The 16,587-nt window shown below is 53.1% G+C and overlaps 1 protein-coding gene across 4 annotated transcripts in view; it reads right to left on the bottom strand.

Moving 5' to 3' along the window:
* GAK (cyclin G associated kinase) overlaps positions 1-16,587 on the bottom strand; it is a 56,073-nt gene that overhangs the window by 34,974 nt on the left and 4,512 nt on the right. The window contains exons 2-6 of one of the 4 annotated variants that reach the window (XM_045774732.2): positions 9,705-9,766; positions 8,976-9,035; positions 7,931-8,045; positions 4,202-4,344; positions 1,106-1,231 (exon numbers count right to left, since the gene is read on the bottom strand). In XM_045774732.2, the coding sequence (XP_045630688.1) occupies positions 1,106-1,231; positions 4,202-4,344; positions 7,931-8,045; positions 8,976-9,035; positions 9,705-9,766 (506 nt within the window). Of the gene's footprint in view, positions 1-1,105; positions 1,232-4,201; positions 4,345-7,930; positions 8,080-8,281; positions 9,036-9,704; positions 9,767-16,587 lie in introns of those variants that run through there. The other 3 variants (XM_087864370.1, XM_045774735.2, XM_045774734.2) reach the window with 3 other exon arrangements.

The following is a 16,587-nucleotide window of genomic DNA, read 5'->3' as shown; positions in this document are numbered from 1 at the left end:
GCCAACCACCCACCGCATGGGGACCCAGGGGCCCCTTCCCTCGCTGCCGCACCACTGTTCTCTGGAGAGCAACTTAAGGAGAACAGTCGACACTCGCGCTTCGCTGGGAGCAGCCATCTTACACGTGTTCTCACCCAGAAGTGGGAATGCGCTGGTCTGGGGGGATCTGACACGTCCCCGATTTGGTAATGGAACATGAGGGGAGGACAGACCCCTTCCTTCAATGAGCACAGTCTGTCTAGGAACAGCCAGCAGGTCAGGAGCACCTGTGCTCTGACCCGACACCCTGGTCTGGGGCCTGGAGGAGACGGCAACAGACTCCAGGAGAAGCAACAGGTACTCAGTGCAGATCTGACCTCGAGGCGAGCTTCTGGTGGGACGGGTCCTGAGGGAGCAAGCACGTGCCCCGCTGGCTCAAGCCCTGTCCCTCAGGCTCCTTCTCAGCAGGCTTGCCTTGATGCCCCTGCAGAGCCTCCGCACCTCCCCTACCCCATCCTTCCTTGTGGTTCCCAGCGTCCTATGTTCTGTCTGCGTGTGCTGTAAGCTGCTCATCGAAGTAGAAGCCGCTGGGATGTCCAGATGAGGGCACGTCACGGAGCCCTCTCGGTCCCTCCCCAGAGTCACGCGTGCTCACGGCACCCTCACCAATCTCCTCTGGGGTCTCCTGCTGGAGCCCATGAGGTGTAACTTTAAACAATACATATATTTTTAAAAAGCCACATTTGGGACGGTGATGAAGTCCTGTGGGCGGACGGTGGGGATGGCCGAACAATGAACGTGCTTAATGCCGCTGGAACGTGCACTCGAAATGGTTAAGACACCAAGTTTTACATCACGTGTCTTTTACCAAAATATATATATAAAAAAAATGCAATAAAAAAAAGCTGTAAGAGGCAGTTTTGGATGAGGTGAGTGATGGAGACAACCCTCCAACTCGGTGTTTCCCGGCCCAGAGACAAGCCTGGGAGGCAAACACCAGGGTCTGGCTCACCTGTCCTCACAGGGCACAGCGCACCGCTGTGGTGAGAGCGTCTCCTTCCAGGCCGAGCAGACCAGGACGGGACCCGCGGACACCCCCCCCCCCCCCGCCACCGCCCCGACTCACCTCTTCTTCTACGAGGGCCCGCCGCTGGGCGCTCCAGCTGTAGTCAGGGTAATGCGATATGGTCGTGGCACTGCCAAAGTCACACAGCTTGATGGTCCCCTGGTTACTGAGCAACAAGTTTTCCACCTGCAGAATTCAAAAGACAGTCCTTATGAACTTGGGGTGCAGAGACCCAGGCCCAGAGAGTGCTGTAGAGACAGAACGGGGTTCCCCAGAGCACAGTGAGGGGCCTTCCGCCCATGGGAACACACAGCATCTTAACTTCTTGCTGATCCAAGTCAGTACGTGTACCTTTAAAAACAGGTAACTCAGAACAATAAAAGGAAAAAAGTTAAAATCAACCACAAATCAAAGATAATTCCAATCAATAACATAAGATATACAAAGAAACCTTTAAAAGTGAGCTAAAAGATGAAAAACATTAACACTGCATTTCAAAATCATTAAACACATCAAGAACCCAAGAAGAAATCGAACAACAGATACACAAAACACCTCTACTCAGAAAACTACAAACACGTGAGATAAACTCTTAAAATCCAAAAGAGACAAGGAGCTGGACCACGTTCTTAAGACAGCAGGCACAGATATGCCGGGGTCACCGCAGGGCAGGTCCCCAGTCTAGCAGCCAGGAGCCAGCTCCAGCCACTGGCTGCTTCTGCACGGCCCACACACCTAGGTGGCTGGGGTAACTAACATTCCGTGGCATGGGTCCCCAGGCAGCTTGAATGGCAACTCCAATCAGTTTCTGGAAAGGTTTTTGGTGGAACCTGACAGACTAACTCCGAGATTCACGTGGAGACACCAGGAGCCCGGAAGAGCCATCTGCTCGGCGAGAAGCCCCATTAAAGACGGCAGAGGAGCACAGGCACCAGGACCGACAGCCCCACAGGATATCCCTTGAGCGCCGTGCCCACAGCGAGGCGGCACTGAGGGACACAGGCACAGGATGGCCCATCAAGGCAACGTGTCAAGAGAGTTGGATGGCCGCCCACAATGGACGGAGGAAGACCTGCCCCTCCATGCAAAGGCGGACTCCAGGTCTCTCCAGGACAACATCCCTGGAGGGTAACAACTGCTCGGCAAGACACAGAGACCCCACTTCCAACAAGCAGCACCCATCAAAGATACCTGCCGCTCAGAGACTGATGACACCGGCACGGGGCTCCAAGAAACCCAACAGAAAGTGACACCTCGGGAAAAATAGGCAAACTCTTCCACAGGGACCTCCCCAAAGAGAAAATCCAAGCCTCGACACACTTGAAAAGATGCCCGTTAACGGAAGGAAAATCCAGCTAAAATCCGTGAGCCACATCCACACTGTCTGCCAACACCAAGGGTCGCCGGCAAAGTGTGGGCGCAGGGGCCTCCACGTGCTGCTGGTGGGAATGCCCACGGACGGTGCAAGCATCCTTCCACAGGCCAAAGGATGGACAAGAGCAACTCAGGAAGCAGGTGTCAACCAAGTGCACAAGCTCTCACAACACACGCTCTACCGAGTGTGGACCACACGAGATGGACGGACCTTAGAGCCACAAGGCTGAGCAAACAGGCAGACGCGAGCGCTACACCCCACGGCCTGCAGTGTTGGATGGAGCCATGCACAGGAGCAAAACAATGAGAAGGACACGTGTCCCCATGGCCTCTGCCATCCCCCGTGTCACACCTGCCCCTCTGCAGAGGCCTATTTAATGACTCCCACGGACAAGCCATCGAGACTGTGGTCCCCTGGCGAACACGGGGCACTGAGAAGACAGGCGAACTTCACCAATACTGATTCTTTACAAATTTCATCCTTCTAGAGTTCCCGCCACTTAAAAAAAAACTACGGACACACCAGCACATGTGTTAACACGCAAACCAGAAGTCCTGATGCCACAAGAAAATCCACCAGCCACCTGCCTGACTAAGGCCCGTCCAGACAACAAGGGAAAGGATGGCTGGCGTGCAGGATTGCCACTGCCCAGGCACCCTCAGGACAGTGGTTTCTGACCCCACAGACTTCTGCAACAGGGGGGCACCTGCCAACCTCTCAGGTTCGAGGGACAAAAGGAAAAGGTCAGGCTTGTCCAAGGTTCAAGTCTAAACAAAGATGCCACCCCACAGACAGGGTGTGCCAGTGTCTCCCCGGCACACGCGAGAGCACCCCCACCGGCTCCAAGGAGGGGAGGGTGCGGTTCCAGGCCAGCCGGGTTGGAGACACACCACACTTGAAGAAAAATCTGGGAAAGCTGGCCACAGACTGGACAAGAGATGATACGAAGGGATCAGAGAGTTCTTCAGCAAACACCTGCTCCTTTAAGATGTGGCCAGAGTCAGGGTACGAGCTTCGTGGGTGCCCGGCAAGTTTCACCAAGTCCCGACTTTTCCAAAGACACAAGAGAGGAAATAAAAAGTAGGCCATAAACGAGAAGAAGGCACTTGCAGCACATACGTGAAAATGCCACTAGTCCTGCTGATCAAAAAGTCTGATGGACACACGACAGAAAAAGAAGGGCAAAAACATCAAGTTTACGGAAGAAGACGGTACTCGCTACGAACACAGCAAACACCATTTCGTTTCATTAACAGTGTGGAAAAGGGACAATCACGACCACGTTGCTACTCCCCCCCGTGGGCAGCTCCAAGTCTGGCGGCCGGCGGGCACCGTGCTGTGGCATCTCGGGAGCACTGCTCCCTGTGGGACAGCGACCTCTGAGCCCAGCGCAGACGCCTGCAGAGCCTCTGCCCGTGGACGGGTCGTCAAGGGGCAAGAGGGCACGGACGATCCAGAACAGGAGCAGCTCCCCTCACGGCTCCAGCAGGTGGAAGGGGGGAGCCTCAGCCGTGAGCATCCAGAGCCAGCAAAGGCCAGGTTGGCAGAGGAATGGGCACGCAGGCGGCATGAAGCCCCAGGCCCAGGAGACCGCAAAGCTGAATGATATGGAAAGGGCTCGGCACTGCTTCCACAGAGAAGCTTCCAGAAACCCGTTTTGACGTTAAGAAGCAACGACACCCATCTTCTCTGGAAAAGCCATCCCAGACTTCACTGCCGGCAAGCTGGACATCCTGACTGGGGGCAGTGGTGCAGGCCCGCACGGTGGCGGGAGGCGGTACCTTGAGGTCTCTATGGATGATGGGCGGCTTTTGTCTGTGCATGTGCTGCACCGCTCTGCATGTCTGATAGAATATCTTCAGAACAGTATCGCACGAGAGCGGACCTCTAGATTCAATTTTCTTTAAAAATTCCACCAGCTGCCCTAAAAGACACAATTAGATTCACATCACCATGGAGCTACGGACACTGCACCCACCCCAGGCGGCACAGCTGTGCGGCCTCCTGCTGCCCCGAGCCCACCGAGGCGCCCACCGCCGCGCGCGTGAGCCGGCATTCGCCCCTGGGGCCCTGACGCAGAAGCTGCCTGTCCGGGAAACCCCACGGAGGGACCGCCACCGGGACGCAACGAAGTTACAGAGCCCACGACCTGCGTATTCACCACAGACCTTGCACCTCACATGGTCAGGCACAAGATGCAGCTACGGGCGCCACGACCGCAAACACGGACACCCTCTCAAACCGCTACATGTCCTCAGGCAGCAAATGGTCACCTGCCCGAGAGCGTGAACCCTCAGCCAATACGCATTCCTTCCTGAAGCACAGACTGTCCATGGACGGAGCGCACCGCAGCTCGCCGTGTGCTGAGGGCACAGACCTGCACCAGGCGCTGGGGGCACGGACCCTGCCCTCCCTTGGGGCTGTCCCCTCGCGGCCACTCCTCCCTGTCTCTGTAGCGCAAGGACCTGTCGTCCTTGGACCCAGAGCAGGGAAGCCAGGAGACTCCGGTGCGGGGCCGCTAGCTCCGCCACAGGCAGGGCTGAGGGCTTCCTCCGTGACCACGTGCCACCTCCCCACTGGGAACGCCACGTTCATGCCCCCAGCACCTGCCTCTACAGGCTGCCTACACACCACATGCCTCAGCACCCTAACCCTAACCCTACAGCCCTGTTCCTACCTGTGGACCCTGCCCAGAGACACTTCCCAGAGCCTCCCCCCTCCTGGGCTCTGCCCTGCTCCCTTCTGGCTCCAGACCCCAGGCTGCCTCAGCCCTCCATCTCCTTCCGTCTGCTGGCACACTGCGCCACGGGGACCCACCCCCTCAATGCAGAACCAAAGTCGTTACCACCCCTACAGGCCTCATCTCCTGCCACACACCCCCACAGACTCCCTTCCAGCCACAGGCCCCAGGACCTTTGCACATGCCACACTCTCAGCTGGGATGGTTTTTTCCTCTCTTCAGCTCCTGGCTACATTACCTTCGAGGGAGCCATCTCTGCTCACCCTATAAATGTGCACACCCAGGCTCTTTTCTCTATGACACATGGGACTACCCAACCCTCACTATGGACTTTGCTTGGGGTCTCTTTGTCTGGGAGAGGCACTGAACCCCTGTGCTGCATGCAGCAGTGCCAACAGACACAGCTTCCAAACGTGAAGTGGATGCTAACTGCTCTGCAGACGGCACAGCACTTGGACAGACAGCATGGCCTTCCCGCACTCCCAAGGGGGGTGGAGTTTTGTAATGGCATCACCTTCGCAGCTCGCAAAACGGGATTATGGCTCAGGACCTGCACACTCCTGTCCACTGACCTATCTGCCACAGAGTCTACACTCTGGTGGACCGCCCAACTCTGCAGGCCTGCACACCAGCCCGCCTGGCCCTCACTCCACTGGACCAACCCACTGCTGCCCTCTCCCAGCCACACCTCCATCACAGCCTTGCACCCCACCCTCAGGAGGGACAGGGTGCCCTCAGGAAATAACGGCCTGCTCCCCCCCGTGACACGGGCAGGGCACAGGCCCCACAAGGCATTGCTAAGGGGTTCACAGCAGCGGTGACAGACTGACTGCCATGCTGCCTTGGGTAACAGGAATGAGCCAGGCCACGGCAGGCGGGTCACAATGCCAGTGCTTCAGTGGCCTCCGGTGTCCAGTGAGAATCAAGGGGGATCTTTTAATAAAGTAACAATCCTGGGGCGCCTGGGTGGCACAGTGGTTAAGCGTCTGCCTTCGGCTCAGGGCGTGATCCCGGCGTTATGGGATCGAGCCCCACATCAGGCTCCTCCGCTATGAGCCTGCTTCTTCCTCTCCCACTTCCCCCTGCTTGTGTTCCCTCTTTCGCTGGCTGTCTCTATCTCTGTTGAATTAATAAATAAAACCTTAAAAAAAAAAAAAAAGTAACAATCCTAACGGTGGCAGTGCTCCTGGAGAAGGCACAGTGGAGGGCAAGACTGGAGGGCGAGGACCAGGGAGGGGTGGGGGACTGTAGGCATACATCCAGGCCCTCCTTCAGTGGGACTGGCATCCATATCCTTCCCTAGGCTCCCCTCCACCCTCCACCCCATGCCCTGCGGCCCACAGCACCTGCCCTGTAAGCACCCCAAACTTCTCATGCTGCTCCCAGACGGGTGGTCCCAGGCCAGTGCCACACCGAGGTGCATGCTCTGTGGGTCTGCTCCATCATGGAGCACCACGCCACCCCACACGGGCAAGTGCTGTCAGGGGCTGCTGCCAGGCCGCTGGGGTCCCTGGTGAGATGGACACATTGGTCCTGGTGAACCCAAAGCCTTTCAAAACCCAGAATGAAAGCGACCCAGGAGCACGCTGAGTGCCCCGAAGAGGAACAGAGGACATGATAAAAGAACCAAAGACGCATGAGCTGTGGAAAGCGGGACAAGGCACACACAGCACCAGCAGCACAGCCCACAGGGCAGACGGGAAGCCGCGTGCAGCCTCACACGTGCCGCCCAACGTGTGCTGCTCAGAGGCCCCACGTGGCACCCCACCCAACAGGCCCCCAGCAGCCCCGTCCACAGGATCGCCGGGCTCACGTGCCCGACACACGGCAGTTCCGTGCGTCAACATTTGTGGTCAAGGCAAAGTATGCGTCGCGAAAGGGGTGCTGGTTGAGGATCTCGTGCTATGGACCTAAGGGACCCTGCAGAGCCGTGAAGAGAGAACAAGTGAGCGTGTGGGCACGAGAAGACGCCTCACGTGGCAGGCTTTTCTCAGAAGGAAAGTGCATTTAGCGGCATTTATTTTAGGAGTGCCTCACTCCCCTGTGCTTAGACAGGGACCCCTGCCCCTGGGTGGTTCCCTGGCCCCGGCTCCCTGCCACTGCCAGCTGTCCACATCGTGCTCAACGCCTCCGCCCCCGCCTGCTACAACACGACTCCTCCCGGGTGCCCACGCTCACGGCACCCACCCTTTCCTTCCGTGAGTGCTCCTCTCGCGGGCACAGCACTCAGCCCTGTGGCCGCGGGGCGCAGGCTTCCTCTCTCCCAGCACACGCTCCTGGTGACCGAGGGCTGAGGGCACTCCGCTCATGACGCCCGCTGGCTCCTGCCTCTGGTTCCAGGCCCTCCTGGCCGGGCCTCTGCACCTGCCCCCACTCCTCCCTGAGAACTTGCACTATCTAGCGTCACCCACTGAGATGGTGAGCTCCAGCAGGGCAGACGCTCCACGTGTGAGTGCACCCTGACCCTCCGCGGAGCAGACGGACTGAGCCCCTACCGCGGGAACCAGGCACGTCCCATGCCTCTGCTCCCTTGGCACCATCCACAGATATTCACATAACCACTCTGCCCCTGGAACTCTCTGGAAGGCCCCTGGGTCCCTTCTACTCCTACCAATGAACTAGGGGGTCTTCCTCCCTAAGAACACAGGGAGCGCCTGACACCACTGGATCGTGTGCCCTCAAGGGCACAGCAGCAACCCCACCCTTGCTATTACAGCTAAGCACACGAACGTGTGACACCGCTGCGGCTCAGACCCTAACGAAATGTTACCTTTGCAGAGCTCGGTGAGCAGCAGGAACTCAGCCTGCCCAGTGTCTGATTCCTCTTTCCCTATGGATGCTGCAGAACAAAACTGGACAATATTGGGGTGGCCAGAAAGTTTTTTCTGCAGGTGTCTTGTTAAAGGAGAATGCGTAAGTCTGCACATTTAAAAACAAATATACATATGATATTAAAACTCTAGAGTCAAAATGTTGAATGAAATTACCTCATAATCCCAGCACGCCGGAGCAGAAAGATGGAGAGCAGGTGGGGGCAAACTAGAAAGGCAGGTTGCAGGTAGAAGAGGGAAAGGAGAGGGAAGGTGGGAATGAAGACCACCACCATGCTGGCCACACACACCTGACCACAGGCCAGGCAGTCCAGCAGGCAAAGGGCACGTGCACCGTGTGGGAGGCCACGAGGAGTGAATGAATCCAGCAAACCTCTGCCAGTCGAGGACCCGTGGGCTCAGGCAGCCAGCGGGCTCATGGTAGACAGAGCTTCGAGAGAGAAGAGAGAACACATTCTGACAGCAGAGGGCAAGACCCCCGTGGAGGGAGAACACGTGCCAGAGTGGAGAGCCAGCAAGAAAAGCCCCACACGTCCACCATCCGTGCAACAGAAACCCAACTGCCCGAGTGCTCGGGGCGGGGCAGCCGACCAGAAGGGACACTGAGGCCCATGGGAACTGGGCCCAGCAAGGGTCCCTGGCGATCACCAGAGCACAGCTCATGGCCAGGCGCCATGGGCCACATCAGGTTCGTTAGGGGCAGAGGGCAGGGAATCAGCCCACCCTGTGGGCACAGAGGCCTCTTGGGTCAGAACATCTGCATTTCCAAAGCTACCGAACCTCTTGCTATTACCCTGGGAGTGAAGAGCAAGGAAGAAAACTCCTTTCTACTAAAAATATTCCACAGATAGGTCCAGTGAAGCAGAAGGCCAATTTTAGCACACCCAAAGAGCCTCAGAGTAACCTCACAGCAGCAGACAGCCATAGTGTGATGCAGGCCTCCCTACGTGACCGCACGTGCTCTCAGTCCCGGGAAAAGGATACCATGAAACAAACTTCCTGAATGATGGCTCTGTTCTTTTCCTCTTCATTAGACAATAATCTCTGTATCAGGAAATAACAAACAAAAAAAGATTAAGGAGTGTTTATCTTTCTACTCTACACCCAAGAGAATAAATGCAATGTGACCTAAAAGCATAACCTGCTTACCTGTATGTTAACATCTGGCCTGTGTAAAAACTTGACAGAAGGTTAAAGACCCTTGAACATGGTCCTTTATGATCCAAGGACACAAGAAATACTAAAAATAGGAGACTTTTCTCCAAACAGGCGAGAGCAAAGTCAGACAATCAAGGAAAATGGGAGAAGACACTAGCAGGGATATGGGCCTACGTTCCTGATCTCCAGTCAGTCAGCGCCTCGGCAGCAGCCCACAACACCTGCACGGCCCCCACGAGGCCTGCTGCGCACCCCAGGTGGCCCCCCCACCGTGACCCCGAGCTACAGACAAGCTATGCGACCCATTTCACACCAGCGGCTTTCAAAACCCCACAATCCGCGGACCCCTCATTTTGGCACTTGGCATGGCGGTTACCCCATGCCCCACAGCATAAAGATTCTAAAGCTGCTGATGACTTTCCCTCAGAAGGGACCAACGGGAGACTGTTAAAGAGAAGTGTGTACTACATAAGAGGAATAAATCCCTGCAGACAGCGTCACGCAGACACCTCCTCACCACAACCCGAACCCCACACAAACGCCAACCCTTCTTACCTTCAAGGCGTACTCTCTGCCACTCCCCAGGTCTTGGGCTTCATACACAAACGCAAACCCTCCTGGAAATCCGAACAAGAGACAAATCAGTTCAGTGCTATGACTTGACTTGACAGTCAGCTTTAAAATATCTTCATAGGTGAGACACAAACTGGACTGGTGGCTGGCAGTTTCTTTTCCACAAACATAATGCCCCTAATTGAGAGGATCCTCTCTTTTAAATATCCTGCTTCGGAGACAGGAAGGAAATCAATATAGGAACAGAGATCAATGAAGAAAAGAATGGAGAAAATCAACAACACCAAAGCCTCTGAAAGCCAAAATTCTCTGAAAACAAGAAAATGAAACTGACAAATTCTAGACTGATTGATCAGAGAGACAGCAAGAGCAAGAAAGAGAAATTAAGAGAGGACCAACTACCCCATCTAGAGGAAAAGAGGCCCATGGTGCCCAATGCCCAAAGAAGATACATCCAGTACCACACAGACACAAAGAGTTCCTCACAAACCCTTGACTTTGAGTAAACTAAAACGTCAGCATACCAAACCCAACAATACGTACAAGAACGTAACACAGCACAACTGAGCAGAGCTGGTTCAACGTCTGAAAATAACGTAATTCTCCTGTTTTTAGGATTAACTCTAGCTTTCTCTATTTTCCCACGGTGAAAAATGACATCATGAAACGAAGAACTCTCAGCAGACTAGGATCATGAGGACGCTCGAGAGCCTAGTAACAGGTGTCTACGAGAGACCAACCATCAGCTTCCAGCCTCGTGCTGGGTGGTAGAAGACTCCGTGCTTCTCCCCAGCACCAGGAACAGGGTGAGGACAGCTGTTCTCACCACTGCCGCTCAACGCTGCACTGGAAGCCTGGCCAGTGCAATTGGGCGAGAAAAAGAAATAAAGGTCATCCAGATTGAAAAGGAAGAAGTGAAAATGGGGTTTTTTGCACACAATGTGATTGTGTAGATAACACTGTGAAATCTAACCCCAAAAAGCTATTATAACTAATAAAAGAATTTAGGGCAATCATGGGTTATATGCACAACATTAAAAAATCAACTGTATTTCAGGGGCGCCTGGGTGCCTCTGTCGGTTGAGCGTCTGACTCTTGATTTCAGTTCAGGTCGTGATCTCAGGGTTGTGAGATCCAGCCCCACATCAGACTCCACGCTGGGCATGGAGCCTGCTTCAGATTCTCTCTCTCCCTCTCTCCCTGCGCCACCCTCCCCCCAGCCCCCGCCCCTGCCCAGGATCATGCTCACTCTCCCACTCAAAAAATAAAAATAAATCAACTATATTTCTACACACCTTAGAGATTTCTTAGACATAAGAACAAAAGCATGATCCACAAATGAAAACAATGACAAGTGGACTTCATCAAAGTAAAGAACTTCTGTTTTTTTAGCTACACCACTGAGAGGGAAACAACACAGAGCACTAGCTGGACTTTCAATCACATGCCCAATAAAGGACTCTCTCCAGAAAATCCCAAATTCAGTAACAAAAATTTTAGTGGGTGAAATATACAAAAAGACACGTCACCAAAGATACACGAGTGGTGAGTGAGCACACGAAAAGACGTTCAACATCACCATCCGTTAGGGAAACACACAGTTCCAAACACGAGAATCCTGCTGTCCATCTAATCAGAAGCCTCAGTGTTTCAAACGGACCGTACCAAGTGCTGACTGGAATGTGGGGACACTGAGTGCTCACACACTGCTTGTGGGAACACGGTCCGGCAGTTTCTTCAAAGGGTAAAGGTAAGCTGGCTCAATGGCCCTGTCTGTCATCACACTGCTGGCCATTTAACCGGAAAGATGGAGTACACATCCGTACAGACACCTGTACACACATGGTCCCGTTGGCTTCGTGTGTAACTGCCCAAACTAGAAACAGCCTCCGCGTCCACCAGCGGCAAGCGGACAAACCGTCATCCCTCCGTGGGACGCGACTCAGCCACCACCAGCAGCACGGAGGCAGAGGAGACACGTCACGTCTCAAGCACTAACTCATCTACAGTGTCGGAAAGCACACCGGTGGGGCGCCTCGGTGGCGCAGTCGTTAACCGTCTGCCTTCGGCTCAGGGCGTGATCTCAGAGTCCTGGGATCAGGCCCCACATCAGGCTCCTCCACTGGGAGCCTGCTTCTTCCTCTCCCACTCCCCCTGCTTGGTTCCCTCTCTCGCTGGCTGTCTCTCTGTCAAATAAATAAATAAAATCTTTAAAAAGAAAGCACACTGGTGACTGCCTGGGGGTGGAGGACGCGAGAAGGAAAGGGCTGTAATGAGGAAGGACAAACATTCTGGAGGTGAGGGATGTGTTTCTGGCCTTGGCTACCGTGACAGGTACAAAGGTGTGTGTGCACTGAACGTGTTTAACGTGTCTGACACCTACATGTGCACTCTGTGTCTCATTTTTATCTCAACAGGCCTGCTTAAAAAAGATAAGTCCATATAAGAAAACAGATGAAAGGAAACAAGTGAAAATCCGTGTAACAAAAATAGAAAACAGATGGCTTCACTGGTGAATTCTATGGAACATTTAAGTAAGAATGAGCACAGCAATCTCGCACAAAGTCCTTCCTAAGTGACAGGAGAAAACAGTTGCCAACCCAAAGCAAAGACACAATCACAGATCGAAAGCACTCATTAGCACAGGTATAAAAACCGGCAGGAAAATGCCAGCAGGGAGAGTCTGGCAACACCTAACAAGAACCATACACTATGACCAAGTGGGATCCACTAGAGGGATGCAAGGGTGGTTCAACACCAAAACACAATTCCTGTGGCGAAGGACACACACAGGACGGGGAGAGTGGAGTGCCTCAACAGACACACAGAAAGCATCTGTCAACACGAAAACCACTCACGACTTTTCTTTCTTTTTCTAAAAAAAAGATTTTATTTATATATTGGGGAGGGGAGAGCACAAGCAGGGGGAGAGGCAGAGGGAGAAGCAGGCGCCCCACTGAGCAGGAAGCCCGATGCGATGTGGGACTCAATCCCAGGACCCGGGAAGCATGACCTGAGCCAAGGTAGATGCTTACCTGACTGAGCCCCCCAGGTTCCCCTGACTTTACAAAATAGTAACATGAAACATTCTCAGCAAACAGAGGGAACTTCTTCAGTCTGACAAGTGGCAACTACAAAAACCCCACAGCTAAAGTGGGCCTTGATGGTGCTTTCTAACATCAAGAGCAAGGCGGGGATGTCTGCAGGGCACTGTGATCCCTTTCCCTGGGGACTGTCATCAGCACAAGAAAGCTAGAAAGATACACGGACAGCATAAACATCAGAAAGGAAGCCCAAAAGTGTTCTTATTTACAGACAATACGACTACAGGGAGACAGTCCCAAGGGCTCGACCAAAAGCCTCTAGAACAAACAAGGCTACAAGGTCCTCACGACCCTCCCGGCCCCTCTGCAGCCCCCTCGCAGGGCCTTCCCCTGGAGCTGCAACCCCACCTGGGCCACCCTGGCCCTGCTCCTTGGCCTGACACTCCCCCCTCTGCTCAGGCTCTGCTCTCCACCCCTTTCTGGGGGCCTCCTCTGACCCACCCAGCCCCAACCACTCCCTAGGCCCAATTTTGTTCCTTCTTCCTAATGCTTTCTGACACCTGATGCTATGCCACACATTCCATTCGGAGACCTATTTACTGCTTCTCCCCCCAGCACCCAGAACAGGGCCTGACACAGAGCAGTCAAGCAAAACACGAAGTGAGCACGTCCACAGATCAGGACAATGATATCCTAAGTGAAAAGCATCTTCCGATATTGAAACTCATCAATTACAGAACATTTAATGTCTGGCAGCAGTGTTACCTGTCACCTTCGAGCACATGCTTGCAGAGAAAGTAAAGAAGATGAACAGGAAGTCCGGACACTAAATTCACGGTGGTGGTTGCCTCTGAAGAGGGGGAAATGCAGTCGGGGTAGAAGGTCAGCAGAGCCTCTCACAGTATCTGTGATGGTTAGTTAAATTTTGTAAAAGGTCTGGAGTCAAATATGATTTTTTTCAAAGCTAACATTTATTAATTATAGATAGTAGGAACACAAATATTTTTTCCGTTATTCTTTCTACTTTTCTTTGTTTTTGAAATTTTTCCTAAAAGAGAATTCCCGATTTCAGGACTCATTCTGTAGCTACATCAATCAAGACCGTGTGGTGCTGGTGCGGGAACAGATTCAAAGATGCCAACACAACAAAACAGGAACGTCCCAAAACAGTCCCGCGAATGTGCCAACTGACGTTTTTAGCAATGGTAAAATCAACCAGGTGGAGGAATGTGCAATGACCAGTGCAAAAAACACAACAAAAAACCAACTTTGAGCTAAACTTTACGTTTTATGACAACTGACTCAGAGGGTAAAATAAAAGAGTAGGAAACTCGTAGACAAAACACAGGTGAAAACCCTCACCATCTTCACCCTCATGCTCCAGAGCTGGGCCTAAGGGCTCTCAAATGTGACAGCAAAAGCAGAAGTCACATGAGGAAGGGCTGATAATGCGACCTCATCAAATTAAAACTGTGGGTCTGTAGAAGACCCTGTTTAAGATGAAAGACAAGCTGCTGACAGAGAGAAAATTCTTGCAAAGCACATGTCTGATGGAACACTTCTCTCCAGAACACATAAAGGACTCTCAAAACTCAGGGACAAGAAAACACAATTCTAAAACAGGCAAACGACACGCAGAGACATTCTGCCCACGAAGGTACGTGGCCAGCCTCTAGAGAAGTGCAGACTGAAGCCACAGTAAGGAATCACTGCACACCTGCTACAACGATCAAATAAAAGTGCTGCATGAAATGCTGGCAAGGACCGGAGACTGGGTCACGTGGTTAAGAACTCGGCTGTGTGGCTGCCGGCTCCACACGTTGAGCTCTAACTCCCAGTGTGACCGTATTAGCAGACGGTGGGTTTAGGGAGGCAATTAAAGATATAAGGTCATCATAGCGGGGCCCTGACCCCATAGAGCTGGGGTCTCTCTCCACCCGCGCAACCGAGAAGGCGCCATCTGACGGCCAAGGGGACAGGCCACACCAGAAACCAACATCGCGGGCACCCAGATCTGGGACTAGGAAGCTCCAGAGCTGAGAAAATAAATTCCTGTTGTTTATGCCCCAGTCTGCGGCATTTCGTTACGGTAGCCCAAGCGGACAAAGACACTCATCCACTGCTGGTGAGAAATGCGAGACAGCCCAGCCAGTCTGGAAAACAGGCCGGCAGTTTCCAAAACAAAACTCGCAACTCAGCGCCTGCACTCCCAGGCACTTATCCCAGAAAAATAAGAAATTACATTCACACAAAAACAAGTGTTTATAGCAACTTTATTTCTAATAGCCAAAAACATCTGGAAACAACCCACATGTCCGTCACTTGGTGAATGATTAAATAAACGGGGGTCTGTCCACACCACGGAGTACTCATCACCAATGAACATGAACACGTTTTGGACGCAACCACGTGGATGGATCTCCAGAGTGAAAAAAGCCAAAAAGCCAAAAGGATACACAAATGTCAAAACTGTAGCGAGAGACCAAATCAGTGGTTTCCAGGGTTAAGAATGGAGGCATGGCTGTGAGGGTCAGGAGGGTCCTTGAGGGGATGAAAGTTCTGCGACTCCACGACGTCAATGTCAAGACGTTGGCTGAGACACTGACTCGTTTTTCAAGATGTTACCACTGAGGGAAACAGGCAAAGTATACCGGTATCATTTCTTAAAACTACAAGTAAATAAACCTACAATTATCTCAAAATTGAAAGTTTAAATAAAAATAGTAATACTGCTGGGACGCCTGGGTGGCTCAGTCGGTCAAGTGTCTGCCTTCGGCTCAGGTCATGATCCCGGGGTCTTGGGACTGAGTCCCGAGTCGGGCTCCTTGCTCAGCAGGGAGTCTGCTTCTCCCTCTCCCTCCGCTCCCCCCCCCTCCGCTTGCTCACTCTCTCTGTCAAATAAATACATCTTTAACAGAAATGGTAATCCTGTTGTGTGAAACATAAAGAAAGGACAGAGAACACATTTTATTGTACACATCCTGGAATTCGGAGACAGCCACAGATACCTCAGCTGTCCAGGCCAGCCCCCCACTCCGCAAGGCGGCTTGGCCAGGGACAGCAGTGACCCCGCCTACGGCTTGCTTCCTCCTCCTCACATACCCGCATCTGTGCGTATTATATAAAAATACCCGACTTGTACCTGCAATAAAAAACTCCCACAACTCCTGTCCAATTCAAAATGGAAAAGACTCGAACAGACATTTCGCACACAAAACGAGACACAGAACTGGCTAATAAGCAGGAGAAAAAGTGTCCCACGTGGTATCATCAGGCTCGTGGAAATCCCACACCAGACAGATACCCCGGCGCACAGACCAGCGCAGACAGAATCACGGGCACAGACAATACGAATGCAGGTGCCGGCTAAGGACGGGAGCCCTCGTGCAGCTACTGGGAAGGCACACCCGTGCAGCCTGCTCCACGCAGAGACCTGCATCCAACTGAGACCCCAAAATGCCACACCCGGGTATTTTACCTGAAAGAAAACACACGGCCACAAAAAATCCTGTGAAAGAATGTTCTCGGCAGCTTTATTCATCATAGCCCGAAGTGGAAACACCCAAGTGCCCACCAGCAGGCGAGGGGATGAACAAGCCACTACAATGGAGGGGACAAACTTCAGAGACCAGAGAGAGCACTCGGGGAGGGGCGCCTCTGGAAGAGGGAGACTCTGAGCAAGGGGAAGGGGGCTTTGTGGGGTCACTCAACTGCTGTCTACCTCGACAGCTGGTTGGCTACATGGGTGTAAGCCCTTATCAGAGCATCTAAATTCTATACAGTTTATTGTATGTCAATAACTCAACTTAAATTGCTTTTAA

Source organism: Ursus americanus, chromosome 8 (genome assembly GCF_024610735.1).
Source record: "Ursus americanus isolate L20-20 chromosome 8, mUrsAme1.1.p, whole genome shotgun sequence".
In the NCBI taxonomy this organism is placed as follows: Eukaryota; Metazoa; Chordata; class Mammalia; order Carnivora; family Ursidae; genus Ursus; species Ursus americanus.
The sequence above is the reverse complement of the archived record's forward strand: the minus strand, read 5'-3'. Positions and strand labels throughout refer to the sequence as shown.